This window comes from Culex quinquefasciatus, chromosome 1 (genome assembly GCF_015732765.1).
Source record: "Culex quinquefasciatus strain JHB chromosome 1, VPISU_Cqui_1.0_pri_paternal, whole genome shotgun sequence".
NCBI lineage: Eukaryota > Metazoa > Arthropoda > Insecta > Diptera > Culicidae > Culex > Culex quinquefasciatus.
In genome coordinates, this window is record NC_051861.1 from 72,792,455 (window position 1) to 72,811,626 (window position 19,172).

Genomic DNA, 19,172 nt, shown 5'->3' on the forward strand with positions numbered 1-19,172 from the left:
TCCTCCGAGCTACGATCCGGGTGAAGGTTTCTCTGGCGGCTCGCGGCGCTCTGGAAGTAGTGCTGGCTTCCGGCAAAACCTCGTGGGTTGCGTTGCTGGTGAAGGTCACCCCAGCGGTTCGCTGCATTCCGGAAATCCTCCGAGCTACGATCCGGGTGAAGGATTCTCTGGCGGCCCGCGGCGCTCTGGAAGTAGTGCTGGCTTCCGGCAAAACCTCGTGGGTTGCGTTGCTGGTGAAGGTCACCCCAGCGGTTCGCTGCATTCCGGAAATCCTCCGAGCTACGATCCGGGTGAAGGTTTCTCTGGCGGCTCGCGGCGCTCTGGAAGTAGTGCTGGCTTCCGGCAAAACCTCGTGGGTTGCGTTGCTGGTGAAGGTCACACCGGCGGTTCGCTGCATTCCGGAAATCCTCCGAGCTACGATCCGGGTGAAGGATTCTCTGGCGGCCCGCGGCGCTCTGGAAGTAGTGCTGGCTTCCGGCAAAACCTCGTGGGTTGCGTTGCTGGTGAAGGTCACACCGGCGGTTCGCTGCATTCCGGAAATCCTCCGAGCTACGATCCGGGTGAAGGATTCTCTGGCGGCCCGCGGCGCTCTGGAAGTAGTGCTGGCTTCCGGCAAAACCTCGTGGGTTGCGTTGCTGGTGAAGGTCACCCCGACGGTCTCCTGCTTCCCGGATGTAACACCCGTTCGCAAGGAAGCATTACTAGTTGCGATGCTGGTGGAGGTCACACCGATGGACGATCGCGTACCGGATATTTGAAACGAAATCTAGCAGGCAGCGATACCGGCAGTGGAGATTTTGAAAAAGACTCGTCCGGTTCTGGGTCCAAGCGAAGACGGCTTGCTTGTGATGATGCTGATGGTGTAACTTTTCGTACCGGAATTGGCGCTGTTGATCTGAATGTTTTGGAAACAGGATTTCTTGTATCCGAATCAAAGGCTGAAGTGAACGATCTGAACGATTCTAGTTTAGAAGAACGGGAAAATTGCGGCGGCAAGCAAAAGTATGTATCTTCTGTATGATTAAGTTAAATAATAAAAAACTAATTTTGATAACTTCAGGCTCAGGTATTCCGGGGACATCCATGATTGCAGTTTGCTCTCTGATGCTGAAGCTAAAGTGATGCTCCCGAAAGTGCAAAAGCAACTGGAGCAGACCAGAAAAACTCTGAAGCGGGCTCAAGGTCAAAATCACCGCCTGCGCAAGCAAGTATCTAGTCTGAAAGCGGTTGTAGATTCGTTGAAAGAGCAACAACTGATTTCTGAATCAGCCGAAAAGGCTTTGCAGGTAACCTTATATTTGCAATCCTTTTGCATGGTTCGTAAATGTGTTTAATTTATTTTTTACAATTTTAGGTTTACTTGAACCAGCCCGCATTGTTCACCGAACTTTGCTCAGGTCGATCGGAGAGAGGTTACAGCGCAGAATTGAAGAAGTTCGCCACTACTCTTCATTTCTATTCGGCGAAAGCATACCGATACGTTAGGCAAACGTTTCAAAAACATTTGCCCCACCCCAGGACCATAGTGAAGTGGTACGAGAGCGTCGAAGGTGAACCTGGAATAACGACGGAAACGCTTGCTGCTCTGAGAATCAAAGCTGACGAGTACCGAGCACGAGACATCCCGCTACTAGGCTGTTTGATGATGGATGAAATGGCCATCAGGCAGCAAGTTGAGTGGAATCATCACCAAAAACACATGGACGGTTCGATAAACCACGGCTCGATGGTGGAGGGCAAGGAATCTGACCTACAAGATCACATCACACCCGCCAAGGAGGCTCTGGTCTTTATGGTGACAGGCATCCAGGAACAGTGGAAGGTTCCTGTTGCTTATTTTCTCAGCAGTGGCCTCACCGCAAGTGAGAAGGCCAACATCGTGCAGATGATGCTACAAGCCTTAAGTGAAGCCGGTGTGCAAATCGTTGCTTTAACCTTCGACGGTACCAGCACAAACATCGCTATGGCAAACAACCTCGGCTGTAACCTTAAGCCGGATGATCCATCGTTTTCCACAAGCTTCAGACATCCATGCGAAGATCGTAACGTGTACGTGTTACTGGACGCATGCCATATGCTGAAGCTGGTGAGAAATACGTTCGCGTCTCAAGGCACACTGACTACGGACACCGGCGAGGTTAGATCAAGGGGTTGGAAACTCTTAGGGCTATATTTATTATGCTAACCAGTATATCAAAATATATGTTAGTATACTTATTATTTCCTTTTCATACCGCCAGTATACTTACCAATATACTGAGAGTATCATAATATACTAACAGTTTATTGCTTTTCGGTTAGTATACTAACAAGTATACTGGAATATCGTTAGTATACTAAGTATTCCTGAGTAATATTAGAGTTTCCAGCCCCTTGGGTTAGATGGGACTTCGTCGAAATGCTGCACAACAAGCAAAAACTTCACGGCCAAAAGTTGGCCCCAAAGCTGACGGAAAAGCATGTAAAATTTGAGAACACAAAAATGAGGGTCAACCTTGCGGCACAGGTTCTGAGCAACAGCGTTGCAGAGGCTCTGCAGACCTTGAAGGCGCTCGACGATTCCTTTGCTGGTGCGGATGCGACGATCGAATTCATCTCCTTCTTCAATGACCTGTTTGATTATTTCAATTCGATGTCCGTCGACGATGAAGGGATGAAAAGACCGCTCGGCAAAGACAACTTCCACGACGAGATCTTTGAAGCAGCAGAAAACTACATTCGTAGTATTCGAAATGCGGCAGGTGTCAGCATTTTGCACACACAACAGAAAACCGGCTATCTGGGGTTTATAATCCTTATGCGTAGCTTCAGGGCCTTGTTCAAGGAGTTCGTCGCAACCCCAACAGATGATGAGTGCGGCAATGTACTTACGCATCTTTTACGTACCGCTTTTCCCAGGACCACCTAGAATCGTTTTTGGAGCTATCCGAGCCAAGGGGGGTTGCAACAACAACCCAAATTCGGTCCAGTTTCGCGCATGCTACAAACGAATGATTCACAACAACGACATCACTGCATCCGCGAAAGCCAACTGTAAGGAATTTGATCAGACCAAGCTGCTCCTCGGACGCCAAGAACAAGCAACTACTTCATCCAGCAAGAACACCAGCCGAGCACTTGAAACCGACGTAGCGTTTGAAGACACCAAGAACCGGCTGATGGAAGCGGTTTCCCCATCCGTATTCAGCACCGATGATTTTCTGGACGAGTGTGTCTCACGAGATGCACTCGATGTGCAACATAGATTGCTGCAAAAGCTCAACTTTAAGCACAGCATCACTGATCTTTTGATGGAGGAAGTTGTCGACGGGAGTAGTGTTTGTGGTAGCGTTACAATCATTTGTAAGGTAGCCGACTTGGCCTTCACCGGTCTCGTGAATGGAAAAACCTACTTTAACGTTGGAAAATACTACGCGTTATTGGCAAACACAATTTTCCTCAGGCTGCAGAACGAGCAAACCCCAATATTACCAGGCCTTCCTAATCAAATTGATGAAAACTGCAAAGAGCGTCCCCGTGAATCAATTATGAAGTTGATAATCGGAGTGTATTTGGACATTCGCAGTAAACGCTACAGCAAATCGATTATCCCACCCAAGGAATACAAGCGAAACGTGTCGAATAAAGTCATTTTGTTCCTCGGCCAGTAATTTAACCCTTGATCCTGTACCAGAACTATCTACTCGAACAATCTTCATCATAATCTCTTGAATAAAAAAACATCCCTGCTCTAAGTTGTTTTTATTGTCTTTATTTCAAATTTCACTACAACTTTTTTACTATTTTGTTTATAACTGGCAAAAGTGTTGGAAATCAAACTTGGACGCAAACCATTCAAATATACGTACTTTCCCCCTAGATTGAACACTGTTTGCAAAGTCAAAACGACAAAAAGTTTATCAGTTTACACAGCACACTGACTCAGCATCGATCCGGGAGAGCATATCCGGCACGATCACACTGTGGATAAATCAGCTACTAAACTTTTTCCGGAATCCGACGGTCCATTTCAAGGTTTCGTAGAGAACCTGTGCCACATCCGGAACGAGGGCCCACCGGTAACAATTAATGTTCTTTCAAAGGTTATTCACTACGGTTGATTCCACGATGATACCACGAAACAAACACCTTTTACAGACAGCATCGATTCTCCCTCGCATTTCTTCGATGGTCAGCAAAACGGAATGCCGTAACCGTCACCGTAACTTCATCCGATTAATGTTGAGAACCAATAAGCCGCCCGAAATCATTTTATTTTGATTCACCAGATAAACAGCAAAACTCAATTTTGGTCTGCCCGGTCGGGTACGAAACAGATGACAGCGAGAAATGTCAGATTGTTGTTGTTTTTTTCGCAAACGTCAGACCAAGAACGTCAGACCAAAATCAATGTTGGATTTTGCAGGAAGGTGCTGTGTCCTATCCCTCGCCTTGTCCAGACCAAGGTTTCAAGTGCTCGGCTGGTGTTCTTGCTGGATGAAGTAGTTGCTTGTTCTTGGCGTCCGAGGAGCAGCTTGGTCTGATCAAATTCCTTACAGTTGGCTTTCGCGGATGCAGTGATGTCGTTGTTGTGAATCATTCGTTTGTAGCATGCGCGAAACTGGACCGAATTTGGGTTGTTGTTGCAACCCCCCTTGGCTCGGATAGCTCCAAAAAACGATTCTAGGTGGTCCTGGGAAAAGCGGTACGTAAAAAGATGCGTAAGTACATTGCCGCACTCATCATCTGTTGGGGTTGCGACGAACTCCTTGAACAAGGCCCTGAAGCTACGCATAAGGATTATAAACCCCAGATAGCCGGTTTTCTGTTGTGTGTGCAAAATGCTGACACCTGCCGCATTTCGAATACTACGAATGTAGTTTTCTGCTGCTTCAAAGATCTCGTCGTGGAAGTTGTCTTTGCCGAGCGGTCTTTTCATCCCTTCATCGTCGACGGACATCGAATTGAAATAATCAAACAGGTCATTGAAGAAGGAGATGAATTCGATCGTCGCATCCGCACCAGCAAAGGAATCGTCGAGCGCCTTCAAGGTCTGCAGAGCCTCTGCAACGCTGTTGCTCAGAACCTGTGCCGCAAGGTTGACCCTCATTTTTGTGTTCTCAAATTTTACATGCTTTTCCGTCAGCTTTGGGGCCAACTTTTGGCCGTGAAGTTTTTGCTTGTTGTGCAGCATTTCGACGAAGTCCCATCTAACCCAAGGGGCTGGAAACTCTAATATTACTCAGGAATACTTAGTATACTAACGATATTCCAGTATACTTGTTAGTATACTAACCGAAAAGCAATAAACTGTTAGTATATTATGATACTCTCAGTATATTGGTAAGTATACTGGCGGTATGAAAAGGAAATAATAAGTATACTAACATATATTTTGATATACTGGTTAGCATAATAAATATAGCCCTAAGAGTTTCCAACCCTTGATCTAACCTCGCCGGTGTCCGTAGTCAGTGTGCCTTGAGACGCGAACGTATTTCTCACCAGCTTCAGCATATGGCATGCGTCCAGTAACACGTACACGTTACGATCTTCGCATGGATGTCTGAAGCTTGTGGAAAACGATGGATCATCCGGCTTAAGGTTACAGCCGAGGTTGTTTGCCATAGCGATGTTTGTGCTGGTACCGTCGAAGGTTAAAGCAACGATTTGCACACCGGCTTCACTTAAGGCTTGTAGCATCATCTGCACGATGTTGGCCTTCTCACTTGCGGTGAGGCCACTGCTGAGAAAATAAGCAACAGGAACCTTCCACTGTTCCTGGATGCCTGTCACCATAAAGACCAGAGCCTCCTTGGCGGGTGTGATGTGATCTTGTAGGTCAGATTCCTTGCCCTCCACCATCGAGCCGTGGTTTATCGAACCGTCCATGTGTTTTTGGTGATGATTCCACTCAACTTGCTGCCTGATGGCCATTTCATCCATCATCAAACAGCCTAGTAGCGGGATGTCTCGTGCTCGGTACTCGTCAGCTTTGATTCTCAGAGCAGCAAGCGTTTCCGTCGTTATTCCAGGTTCACCTTCGACGCTCTCGTACCACTTCACTATGGTCCTGGGGTGGGGCAAATGTTTTGAAACGTTTGCCTAACGTATCGGTATGCTTTCGCCGAATAGAAATGAAGAGTAGTGGCGAACTTCTTCAATTCTGCGCTGTAACCTCTCTCCGATCGACCTGAGCAAAGTTCGGTGAACAATGCGGGCTGGTTCAAGTAAACCTAAAATTGTAAAAATAAATTAAACACATTTACGAACCATGCAAAAGGATTGCAAATATAAGGTTACCTGCAAAGCCTTTTCGGCTGATTCAGAAATCAGTTGTTGCTCTTTCAACGAATCTACAACCGCTTTCAGACTAGATACTTGCTTGCGCAGGCGGTGATTTTGACCTTGAGCCCGCTTCAGAGTTTTTCTGGTCTGCTCCAGTTGCTTTTGCACTTTCGGGAGCATCACTTTAGCTTCAGCATCAGAGAGCAAACTGCAATCATGGATGTCCCCGGAATACCTGAGCCTGAAGTTATCAAAATTAGTTTTTTATTATTTAACTTAATCATACAGAAGATACATACTTTTGCTTGCCGCCGCAATTTTCCCGTTCTTCTAAACTAGAATCGTTCAGATCGTTCACTTCAGCCTTTGATTCGGATACAAGAAATCCTGTTTCCAAAACATTCAGATCAACAGCGCCAATTCCGGTACGAAAAGTTACACCATCAGCATCATCACAAGCAAGCCGTCTTCGCTTGGACCCAGAACCGGACGAGTCTTTTCAAAATCTCCACTGCCGGTATCGCTGCCTGCTAGATTTCGTTTCAAATATCCGGTACGCGATCGTCCATCGGTGTGACCTCCACCAGCATCGCAACTAGTAATGCTTCCTTGCGAACGGGTGTTACATCCGGGAAGCAGGAGACCGTCGGGGTGACCTTCACCAGCAACGCAACCCACGAGGTTTTGCCGGAAGCCAGCACTACTTCCAGAGCGCCGCGGGCCGCCAGAGAATCCTTCACCCGGATCGTAGCTCGGAGGATTTCCGGAATGCAGCGAACCGCCGGTGTGACCTTCACCAGCAACGCAACCCACGAGGTTTTGCCGGAAGCCAGCACTACTTCCAGAGCGCCGCGGGCCGCCAGAGAATCCTTCACCCGGATCGTAGCTCGGAGGATTTCCGGAATGCAGCGAACCGCCGGTGTGACCTTCACCAGCAACGCAACCCACGAGGTTTTGCCGGAAGCCAGCACTACTTCCAGAGCGCCGCGAGCCGCCAGAGAAACCTTCACCCGGATCGTAGCTCGGAGGATTTCCGGAATGCAGCGAACCGCTGGGGTGACCTTCACCAGCAACGCAACCCACGAGGTTTTGCCGGAAGCCAGCACTACTTCCAGAGCGCCGCGGGCCGCCAGAGAATCCTTCACCCGGATCGTAGCTCGGAGGATTTCCGGAATGCAGCGAACCGCTGGGGTGACCTTCACCAGCAACGCAACCCACGAGGTTTTGCCGGAAGCCAGCACTACTTCCAGAGCGCCGCGAGCCGCCAGAGAAACCTTCACCCGGATCGTAGCTCGGAGGATTTCCGGAATGCAGCGAACCGCTGGGGTGACCTTCACCAGCAACGCAACCCACGAGGTTTTGCCGGAAGCCAGCACTACTTCCAGAGCGTCGCGGGCCGCCAGAGAATCCTTCACCCGGATCGTAGCTCGGAGGATTTCCGGAATGCAGCGAACCGCCGGGGTGACCTTCACCAGCAACGCAACCCACGAGGTTTTGCCGGAAGCCAGCACTACTTCCAGAGCGCCGCGAGCCGCCAGAGAAACCTTCACCCGGATCGTAGCTCGGAGGATTTCCGGAATGCAGCGTACCGCCGGAGTCGTACGAGAAAATAGAAGGACATGCCTCTCGGTGTACGCGACGTGTGCTGTTGATTATGTAAAAAATCCGTCGACATGAAATGCCGGGAACATATTCTCAGGTCTTGATTCGGATCTTCCCTGAGGACCTTCCAAATATCACCGCCACCGTAGGCGACGATGGCGTTTGCCCACAGATTTAGTCGGGTTTTAGACCCTGGCAGTCTGTTCAATTTAGATGGTCGTGTATTTTTTTGTATTTACCTGTGTGAAGAAATGCCCTTTTCAAACCCGATGTGTGAAGCGGAATCCGGCAATTTGGTACACAACACCTCATTTTTGTAAAAATATTCCCAAAAACAAAAAAACGATAGAAAAATACAGCATGTTCGCGCACCGGGCGCCTGCGATAAACAAAACAAAGCAGTTGAACCAGTTGAACAAGAGCAAAAAAAGAAGAAAACAACTTTGACGTTTTCTATACCGATCGCGTGCATTCCATCGATTCAGCAAGCCCTTGGGATTTTGGTCTGGACAAGGCGAGGGATAGGACACAGCACCTTCCTGAAAATACGTAGAAATTTTGAATTTGTTTGTTTACCTGTCAAAAAAAAATGTTAAGGTCCTTGTTACAACGTGGAGCCGTAACAACAAACCGCGTAATTTTACGTTCAATTTGTTCAACAAGCATGGCCAACAGCCGATTTGAATACGTGAAAAGTTACGAGCACGCGGATATTTTACAGAAAAACTGTTGGATTGTGGTCCGAATCGATGGCAAAGGATTTCACAAATTCTGTGACGTGCACAACTTTCTCAAACCCAACGACGAACGCGGGTTGAATCTCATGAATCTGGCAGCAGTCCACGTGCTGCAGGAATTCAACGAAATTGTGCTGGCATACGGTCAGAGCGACGAGTATTCGTTTATATTCCGGCGGGACACAAGTGTCTACAACCGCCGCCGAGACAAGCTCATCAGCTACGTGGGCAGTCTGTTTACCTCGGCGTACATCTTCAACTGGCGTACAATATTCCAGGACACGCTGGAACTAAAATATCCACCCGTGTTCGACTCGCGTGCCGTTTTGTATCCAACCGATCAGAACCTACGCGACTACATGAGCTGGCGGCAAGCGGATGTACACATCAATAACCTTTATAATACCAGTTTCTGGAATCTGGTCGCATCCGGATTAACCAATGCCGAAGTAAGCTTTAAAATCTATCATCTATCCAGAACCAACTCATTATTTTACCCTGCTTTTAGGCGGAAGAACGCCTTCGTGGTACACTTTCGAGTGATAAAAACGAAATTTTGTTCAAAGAATTCAACATCAACTACAACAACGTACCGGTCATGTTCCGGAAGGGAACCACACTAATGCGCAAAAGGTAAAACTAACCAACGACAAAAACTATCCTTGATAGTGCCCATCTTCGAGGATATGATCGATGATGCGTTTTGGACGCGCCATCCAGAGATATTGAGCGGCAAATCAGATTCCGCGGATTGTTACGAGCTGGGAGACACCAAGGAGCACGTCTTGATTCGATATCAAATCGAAAAGCATAACAAGCGACGGCCAGGAGCGGAAGTTAGCTTATGATACTTTTTAATTTGAATATACATAGATGAGAATTTCAACCACATTTACTTGTTATCCAACATTGCTTCATTCCCTAGTAGGCCGCGGGTAATCGGCTCCCCTCCCACTAACATTTACACACAAAATCCTCTGTAATTTGCCACTTCTGACCGGAAGAAACTTCAAGTTAAGCAGAACCGGCTGTTGAAGATAATGCTAAATCTGGATCCTTTCCACCCGACTGACGACGTCCACAGGATGGTGAAGATGGACCTGATCGATGATTGGCTCCAGCAAGTGCTACCGAAGTTCTGGATGGGGTGCGCTACCTCAGTCAATCCCCTGCTACAGCGGTTGTCTCCTCGATAGAACCTATTCAAAAAAAATCTTGACTTTCGACACCTTGTGGAAATATTTGAAATCAATATTTTAATTCTTTTTTTTTTTTTTTTGTTTTGTCATACGCTGCTAAGGGAGCGTTCTTTATTACGTAAGCGTACTTTTGTTACAAGGTGGGAACGGGGTAACTAGCAGGCCAAGGGCGAATGATGCTGATGATACCTCTTCAGTTGACGCTCAGGCGAGGAACATCCTGGAAGGAGCGTCACTGACTACGTCCGTAGTCCTGTTAGATCATTCTTGATCAGGACAGTATAGCTCAGGTTCCTTGCAAGTGTCCTATTTTCATACCTCCACCACAAAAAAAAAACACGCTTTTTACAATTTACGGTCAAAATCCGTAAAGTCAATCCGGAAATAATCGAGTGACAATTTTTTGTCCACCCACTTACACACATCCACACAGACATTTGCTCAGAATTTGATGCTGAGTCGATATGTATACCTGAAGGTGGGTCTAGGAGGGCAAATAAGGAAGTTCATTTCCTTATAATGTGAGAAAAGCAAAAAAGGACATTTCTTTCAAATGAAGATTCACCTCAAAGTTACCATTAACCGATGTGGTTATTTTTGCATTTTGATCGGGGCCTGGCATCTTGTCGGCACCGCTTCGGTGTGACATTTTTGTAGCATAAATGTATTTTCTCCACACTGCAGAGATTCAGGGTAATGAAAACTGTTACATATATTTTGATCTTGATAATGTAGCACGCACACATATGATGTTTGTGTTAATTCACAGATAAATTATTTATTCACAATGTTCAATGATAAGACTTTGACAGCATGCCAACTGAAATGAAGACGAATGTTTTAAAACATCTTGTTTTGTTTAACGAAAGTGCCCTACCTGCTTGTATTACATGATCGTCGACGTCTTATGGATAAGCAATTCCATCGCGCGAGTAAGTGAAGACAATCGTCCGGATGAGACCGTCCCGTACGGATTCCGACTGTGAGCCAACGCAGAACGTGAAGCACACGTTGTCGCAGTTGACCTTGGCAACGGACTGACTGACCGGGTACCAGCCGACCTTGTTGAAGACAACGCCGATCTTGTACATCTTGTGTCGCTGGATGAAAACGGGTCGATCGAAGGAAATCTCCAACATAGAGTTGTAAGCCACGCGTTGATTGCAGTGGGTGTAGGTGAGCCGAGAACCGTGGGCGTCCAGCAGATGGGCATACAACAGTTCAGAGTACCGATCGTTTCCAACGATTGTCGAGCCCTGAACCTGAGTAGGAACTTCAATTCCGGTAATGCAGACGGAACGGTCTACGATGAACGTGAGCGAGCAGTCCAATACACTCGTATTGAGACATTCGGTTTGCTGACGCATAATTCGACGGCAGTAGTATTTTCGGTCGTAGTTTGAATCGTTGTTGCGCATTTCGTCAAGATAGTCCGGATAGAAGGGACTCTCGGGATTTTCTGGAAGTACCGGCGGAATCGGAGCGGGGACGGATTGTGTGGGGAGCAGGGCTGGGGCGGTGGAACCACGTGGATCAACTGGCCGCCAGCTGTCGGGCGGTGACCACTTGGGCCAGCCACCGGGCTCGGCGGAGTTGAATCGGAAAACGCATTTCTTGGGTTCTTGTTGGTCGTGAATCCATCAGGCATTGGATAACAACTATTTGGAGTCGAAATGTTCATCAAAATGGTAAACGCCTCCGACTGGGTCAACAGGTTGGTTCTAGCCGGACCCTCAGCAAACTGCTGCGGAGTAAGCGAAAGGAAGCGGATACGACGAATGGCATCCCGAATGCTGGGCAATTCCTGCTGCCTTCCGGCGTTGACCAGCGCGATTGGTTGGCCGTTCGCCTGCTGCTGCTGATCGTTACCGCCATTAGGATTGTTATTATTGCGTTGCACGTTTGAAGGACCTGCTTCTACATCCACCGTTGGAGGAGACTGAGGAGAACCAACCGGTTGCTCCTGCTCATTATTCGACTGGTTCGGCTCAGGAGTACGACTCGAGCACAAGCCATGCTTTTCCGCGTACTTATTGATAGCCCAAAATAGATTCAGCTCAGAATCTATGTTCAGAACATCCTGGTCCAAGATCGTGATTATAGTAGACAGTTCAACATCCTCGAAACTCGAGTCCTGAACGACGTCAATCGTTTTAGTGCACATAATTTGTAGACATTTTTCCATCAATCGAGGCTCCTCAAAAGTTTAGCAAATTCATATGCACGACACACGTTCTTTGGACATAGATCTGACCACAAGAATGTTATGCATTGTTCTACTACATGGGGCAACATATACTTTTTAGCTCCGTAACATAATTCGCATGCTTTATCAACCGAATTGATACTAATCTTGTCCGTGTAAATGTACCTACAAAAAAGAAACACAGTCAATGTCCAAACAGATGATAAATAAACCCACAAACACTCACTCCAGCAGCGACTTGAACGCCGACGGGTCCAGGTCCAAGATTGGAATCGGGTCGTTTTTCTCCGCGAGCCCACCGTAAAACATGGCCTCAAACACCGGCGAAGCCATGGCCAGAATTAGCTTGTGCCCCGCAAGCATTTGGCCAGGTTCCTGACCAACCAAGAAGTGACAGTCCGCCCATTTGCCTGTCTCTAGCAGATACTGGCCGCGCGATTTTATGTCGTGGCGGGAAATCTGCCAGTCAATTATGGGATCCATTGCTTGAAGTCTGCAATCTGCAAATGGACATAAGTTACTCGGGCCCAGGACAAAAAATGGAGCGACAATCGAATATTTGTCATTGGAATTTCCGGTTTGTACGCCTCCTTGCCCCGATCAAAAGTCTGACTAACAGGATATCGTAGCCAAATAAAATTACAATGTTCCAAAAACAAAATCTTGGTAGAGTTGATGGAGGCGTCCGTAACCAAACAAGCCAATAGTCAACGAAGCCACACCTGCTGTGCAAAATACCTGCAATTGTATGTTCTCGGGACCAAAAACTGTCGATACAACTTATAAACTATTACTTTACAAGTTTACGTTTCTTTAACACGTTAAAAAATCACAAATTAAAACTTGTTTTAGATAAAAATTAGATTCTTCGAAGAAAAACAAAGCAGTTTGACGTTTACAGTCTCGAAAAAAGGCATCTTCCACCTGCACCCACTGACAGTAGCACCATAGACTAATAAAAGACTACACAGTGGGCTCTGAACCATGACTCAACCTTTTTATGACCCCTCGGCACGACCGGTTCACTGTCAAAAATGATAGATCGAAATGTCATCAACTGGCAGCTCTGACTTTGACATGAAATTTCGCGCAATGTAATTGTTTATGTTTTGTTTTGATTCAAACGGAACAAGTTCCGGATGAGGACGGTGATTACTAGAGTGAACCATCGTCCGGGGGAATCTCGAGGGTGGTCGAATTTCTAGCGATTCACATTCCGCGTGTCTGCTGAGAGATGGACGCGCCTACGCTAGAAGGTCATTCCGCGATTCGAATGGCAACTGGGCCTCACCATCGAGGGCAACAAGCAGCTCTCGATCGATTTCGGACTTTTAATCGTCATCCTCCCAGAAAACGATCATGTGAACACCGTCGGGTTTGCCAAGCAAAGCCGGCGTATTTAGACGCGGGCCGCCTCCGGTTAGTACCGCTAGGGCAAAACCGACCTCCTTCAACCCGTAATCTTCACCCTGAGAGGCTAGAAAGTCATTAGTGACGCTATCTAGACCTCGACGTACTGCACCTACTTTAAAAACCTCAACACGGCTAAGATCTTTGCCATTAACTGCCAACTTGGCATTCCCAACCCCAGAGTTAACGTCGTCAAACAAAAATTCGTCCCCGAACCAGCTTCACCGACAAAGAGTACAACCTTCCCGGGCACCGATATGGGCGAGCTGTACGCGGGGGCAACAACTGGAACTGGCAACCAGGAAGCGAAACAACCCTCCGCTCAGATTGTCAGCAAGCAGGGGCAGGGCATTCCATCCTTGAAGTTACCAGCGGAGTTCAGCACAGTTTATTCCAAAGGAAGTCCGGAACCGAAACCCGAAAAAAAACGCGGTTACTTTATATCATATAGGTACTTGAGGGTTTATTTATGAAAGCTGTTTAAAAAAATCACATAGATCTTCTTGACAACTCCTCGTCCCTCTGGATGGTTTTCTTCAGCTCCAGAATGGCCTTCTTCAGCAGCTCCTTCTGGTAGGCGTTCACCTTGAGCTGACCAATTTTCTTCTCGAGATTGTGTTACCCAGGATCAGCGGCGTGGAGAAGTAGGTGGCCTTGAAAATATCCGAGCGGACGTACGCACACTCGATCACGTTCTTTTCGCCGTTCATGGCACGGTACAGGGCGAGGGCAAAACGGGTCCGGCGTAGGCCATCGAGAGCATGGCGGAACCGGCATCGGCCTCCTGAATATGTTCCGTGAAGGCGGCAATCTTATCCCGGGGAAGCTCTGGGATGCACTGAGATGATATTCTCCCCAGAATGACCTCTAGTAAATCCCGCTCTTTCACCAAACAAATATTACATATTGCACAGCTGATTGACTTTTTCGCAGCCTGCTGCCTTGATTGCAAAGCAAAACAAAAACAAACAAGATGCGCGGGTAAATCAGCACAAAACGGAATCGAAAAAGTCAGCGCTGCCCTAGGGGTTGGACAAAGTAAAAATTTTAACTATTCGTCAATATATTAACGTTGTTATTGATCTATTGGTCAATATATTGACGAAAAACGTTTCGACCTGCATTTGGACACCTTGGTTTGACAGATGACAGATAAAAATAACAACCGCATTTTGACAACAGAAATTTTTTGCCGTTTTCGCAAGGGGAAAACCACTCTAATCAAAGAGCCCTGGGCACCATCGGGCACGTTCTCGGGCACCTTCAGGCACCCTCAGGCACCTTCAGGCACAAGCTCGGGCACCTTTCACTCTGACTTTGACAATTGATTTTTTTTTTTTTCAAAATATCATAGTAATCAAGTATCTTTCTCTGTCATTTTAAGTGCTACGAAGAATTGATTCTGATTGCAAAAATGCAATCAAATAAACTGATTTGTAACCAATAAGAAGTTTTATCGTGAAATCATGTGTTATTATAATATTCATTCGGTTTATAGGCCAGCCATAGCACAATTTTTTTTCAAGTAAGTTGGAAAGTAGTTTCTTAACTATAACTTTATAAATATTAAACCCACTTTTGTTTTCTAGATGTCGAAAGATAAACTCTTTCCTAAGGATGAATTCAATTGAAGCAAAATTTCAAAATATGTAATCAAATCTGGCTTTGGAAAAGGCTTCAATTTATCGATGTGTTATTTATAATGTATTTCAATTGAACAAAATAAAATAAAAACTATGTTCTAAAGAGGTTTAAGGTGTAGAAATTAGTTTGTATGGATCAATCGTTTCATAATCAAGAAAATGATCACATATCGACAACAAATTTTAAAAAAATGTATGTCCATTTGAATGCTTTCAATGTGATTATTGTTGAAATAGATGTAACCGCCAAGGTAACCCCGCTGATTGCAATATTTTATCATTTGGCAATTACAAAATGGTGAAAAATCAACCCGTTGTTTCAAGTAAAACTTATTCCATGTTCTTGTTATAATGCTCTAGGAACAGCAGAACAAAAAAGAGGGAGCGATTTCTTTGGGCTTTTCTTCACCCTCACAGAAAAAAATAATGTAAATTTGGAAGCTGTAATTTTGGAAGGTTGAATATTACCTCTTTTATGATGTAATTTTACCTCAATTTAGACTGAAAAAGTGACATTACACCAGAAAAGTGGTAAAATTACACATTTCCAGAGGTAAAATTACACCTTTTTTCTGACATAAAAGATGTACCCCTTCCCAGATGTAATATTACCATGATTTTTTTTCTGTGCTCTTTGGCTTGCTTTCGCTGCCGCTGCTGCCCATTTGAAATTTTTGTTGACCGGTTCCTTCCGAAATGCGTATACCGCTTCTCTCGTAATAAAAACATTTTTTTATTTTTCGTTAAATTTTATTGAACTGATGGTGATTTTGTCGAAACACACACTATTCAGCCACGTTCGTCTACGAATTGTTTAGTTCTGGAACCAGCTTCGGGTCATCGCTGAAATATTCATTAACAGAATTTGCTGGGCGGGACCACTTCTTAGTGGTTTGTTTATTTTTTTTCCTGGAATAGCAAAGTATCTGATCAAATGACATTCTATAGCTTACAAAATGCTTCTTACCAAAAAGAAGTGAGCAAAATTTGCAACATTAGAATTATTCCAGCGAATCAAAGATGAAAATTAATTTCATCTAAGCAAAACCAAAAAATCAACACTGACAGATTTGTTCAAACTATATAAACAAACAAAGTAACACGGTTGCTAAGCACCGACCAGTTTTTTCTTGGCTTCAGGGCTCACTCGGGCACCTTCGGGCACGTTTGGGCAACTTTAGGGCACAGCCTACTCGAGGGCAATGAGCAGAGTGGTTTTCCCCTTGCGTTTTCGAGAAATCTGTGGCAACATTCTAAATTTATTGGAAATAAGACTTCCTTATTCCAAAATTGAGTCAAATCCGGCCAGCGGAAGAGAGTGCTCGTACCGCATCTGCTTTTAAGACCGAGTTAAACGGAGTTAAAACGGGAGAAAGTGTCAGAGCAGCAAGCAAAAGGAGCACCTCCGATACAGCTTGCAAAGGAGGAGGCAGGATTTTAACGGGTTCCTCGGTTGGATCTCCGGTCCGGTGTCCTTAACCATAACCACTCAAGCTCAACTTTCTCCTCTTCCGCGTCTGTGCGAATTTGGCGTGCCGGAACACGCGCAGCTGACTTGCTTAGCGGATCGCGGCTTTGCCTTTTCGCACGGACTGCAGAACGGTCCGCACAGGGTCACGTAAGAGAACGTCCACAGCAGGAGGAAGGTCCATAGCAGGAGCAGGATGTTATGTCTCCCGGCCAGTGCACAGGATTGGCAAGGTTTCGCATTGAAGGTGGAAAGAAGCGACATGACTTGACCGGTTCATGTTTCCGTTCATGCCCAGTTCCGTGCAAAGTAAAAATCTGAATTATCCTCAAAATCACCGCAATCATTTTATTTAATTTTTACTTCCAAAAAGAACACTATTTCTGGATTTCATGCCGACTCTTATAGTACAATAACAATTTAAACCAAATGATTGCGTTTCCACGCTCCAAAACATGAACCGCTCGGAGAAATCTTTCAAGTTGCTCAAGCAGCTGCCAGATGGCATCGGCGAAGTTGGGCCACCATGTCGGTTCCGAATAGTGGTGGCCTCCAGCGGGTTCTAGTTTGGGCAGGCAATAACCAAAGAGATTTCGTCTTCTTGTAGCCCAACTCAAACCCTCGACGGCCACGGCGGCGGCCTTCGTTTACTTCTTGATAATCTCCAGCCCATGCAAGTTCCGCTCGAGGCCATTCTTCAGCTTGGCCAACGAATCCGACTGGTCGCGAGCGAGAAGTCTTTCCGGAAGATTGAGTGGTTGATGTTGCCACCGCGGTAGAACTTGATGGCACCGTCCAGTTGGATAATGTTCGTTACAGAGGTGCAGATTCGTGACGTAGACTTGTGGTTCTTCTAGTGATGAACCTCCATGATCTCCCGGCTCCAGGGCATCAAAATCCTACGCAAAAGTTTGCATTTTACGGCAAATCAGCACCGCTGGAACATTCCAGGTTGTTTTCGAACACCGCGGATGGTAAAAATTTCCGTAGATTCAGGTGGAAGAATTCTTAAGGATGGAAGTAAATAAATCACTTCCTGTGTCTGGTGCTTGTGTTGTGTTTACGTTTATTTTGACATTTGAACCTGACAACGTTCTTGGATCAAGGTTCCATAATACAAGGTAAGGTCGCGTTAATATATTGACGAAATATAAATATGTTAACCAACTATTGTTAGCCTATTGACGGAGTTGTCCGACCCCTAGGCGCTGCCAGGTCGATCTGTCATACTAGGGGCTAGCCGATGCGGTTCACCGTGGTACCCGCGGTTCACAGCTTATGAGTCATACTTTTTGGAAAATTTTGTTCGGAGTGTTTAGTCTTTAATTAGTCTATGGTACAACCTTCCCGGGCACCGATATGGGCGAGCTGTACGCGGGGGCAACCAGGAAGCAAACAATTTGGACATATAATGCAATAAGAAGCATGTTCTATCATGATAGAATGTATTTTTATTGATTTCGATCAACAAAACGGCTAGAATGTGAAAATGAATAAATTAGTAAATCGGTAATTGAACTTAATGATTCGCTTTTACCTACATTTGAAAGCTTTTCATGCGATCTTTCGAATGCTGTATCGAACAACTGAAAATTTTTACTTTTATATCAAGTTTTTGAAGGAAAACTTTGACCCTTGAAATCCACTTATTCGGAACACTTTTTCTTACGGATGTAAACAAACTTTGGATCTCTCCAGGAGTACATATTTGTAACATAATAATGACTTCACACACTGCAACCAGTGAAACTCAAGCTTAGTGATGTTTTATCCATGGTCTGATAACTTTTTTTTTGTGAAAATATCAGTTTAATTCGTGTGTTCCACAATTGTGGGAGGCACAATAACATCCCACAATCATGGAACAGGCAATTTGGAGGCAGTGTTTTGCTGCTCTGGATAAAATAGTCTTTAAGTGAAGTTTTTTGTTCAAAAAGTACTACTTTTACTGGTGAAATAGCAAGAAAATTTCTAAATCAAGGTCCTAAAAATAGTAGGGTCGAGAGAAAAGCTGCATTTGACATGCTATTGACAAATTATCACAAAAGTGTTCCGAATATGTGGGATTACTGTATCATGTTATTAGTGGGTACAGCTCGCACAAGTTGGTGCTTCCATAGACTAATTAAAGACTAAACACTCCGAACAAAATTTTCCAAAAAGTATGACTCATAAGCTGTGAACCGCGGGTACCACGGTGAACCGCATCGGCTAGCCCCTAGTATGACAGATCGACCTGGCAGCGCTGACTTTTCGATTCCGTTTTGTGCTGATTTACCCGCGCATCTTGTTTGTTTTTGTTTTGCTTTGCAATCAAGGCAGCAGGCTGCGAAAAAGTCAATCAGCTGTGCAATATGTAATATTTGTTTGGTGAAAGAGCGGGATTTACTAGAGGTCATTCTGGGGAGAATATCATCTCAGTGCATCCCAGAGCTTCCCCGGGATAAGATTGCCGCCTTCACGGAACATATTCAGGAGGCCGATGCCGGTTCCGCCATGCTCTCGATGGCCTACGCCGGACCCGTTTTGCCCTCGCCCTGTACCGTGCCATGAACGGCGAAAAGAACGTGATCGAGTGTGCGTACGTCCGCTCGGATATTTTCAAGGCCACCTACTTCTCCACGCCGCTGATCCTGGGTA

The 19,172-nt window shown here is 45.8% G+C and overlaps 2 protein-coding genes and 2 long non-coding RNA genes across 4 annotated transcripts; 1 reads left to right on the forward strand and 3 right to left on the reverse strand.

The window, feature by feature from the left end:
• The first annotated feature begins 8,434 nt into the window (after positions 1 to 8,434).
• On the forward strand, positions 8,435 to 9,497 carry LOC6031445 (probable tRNA(His) guanylyltransferase). The gene is given in 3 exon segments (XM_001842197.2): positions 8,435 to 9,055; positions 9,115 to 9,239; positions 9,241 to 9,497. Coding segments are annotated over 3 exon segments (936 nt in total). The 5' UTR covers positions 8,435 to 8,458; the 3' UTR covers positions 9,455 to 9,497.
• Positions 9,498 to 10,448: 951 nt separating this feature from the next.
• Positions 10,449 to 12,931, reverse strand: LOC6031446. The gene is given in 6 exon segments (XM_001842198.2): positions 10,449 to 10,625; positions 10,683 to 11,312; positions 11,315 to 12,010; positions 12,013 to 12,176; positions 12,238 to 12,511; positions 12,750 to 12,931. Coding segments are annotated over 4 exon segments (1,719 nt in total). The 5' UTR covers positions 12,495 to 12,511; positions 12,750 to 12,931; the 3' UTR covers positions 10,449 to 10,625; positions 10,683 to 10,710.
• A 195-nt stretch (positions 12,932 to 13,126) lies between these two features.
• LOC119765424 lies at positions 13,127 to 18,109 on the reverse strand. The gene is made up of 3 exons (XR_005276714.1): positions 18,074 to 18,109; positions 17,876 to 18,008; positions 13,127 to 13,662 (listed from the first exon to the last, which is right to left on the reverse strand). It is a non-coding gene; the product is annotated as an uncharacterized LOC119765424 (long non-coding RNA).
• Positions 15,801 to 16,383, reverse strand: LOC119765423. Its single transcript, XR_005276713.1, has 2 exons — positions 16,032 to 16,383; positions 15,801 to 15,973 (listed from the first exon to the last, which is right to left on the reverse strand). It is a non-coding gene; the product is annotated as an uncharacterized LOC119765423 (long non-coding RNA).
• Positions 18,110 to 19,172: the final 1,063 nt, after the last annotated feature.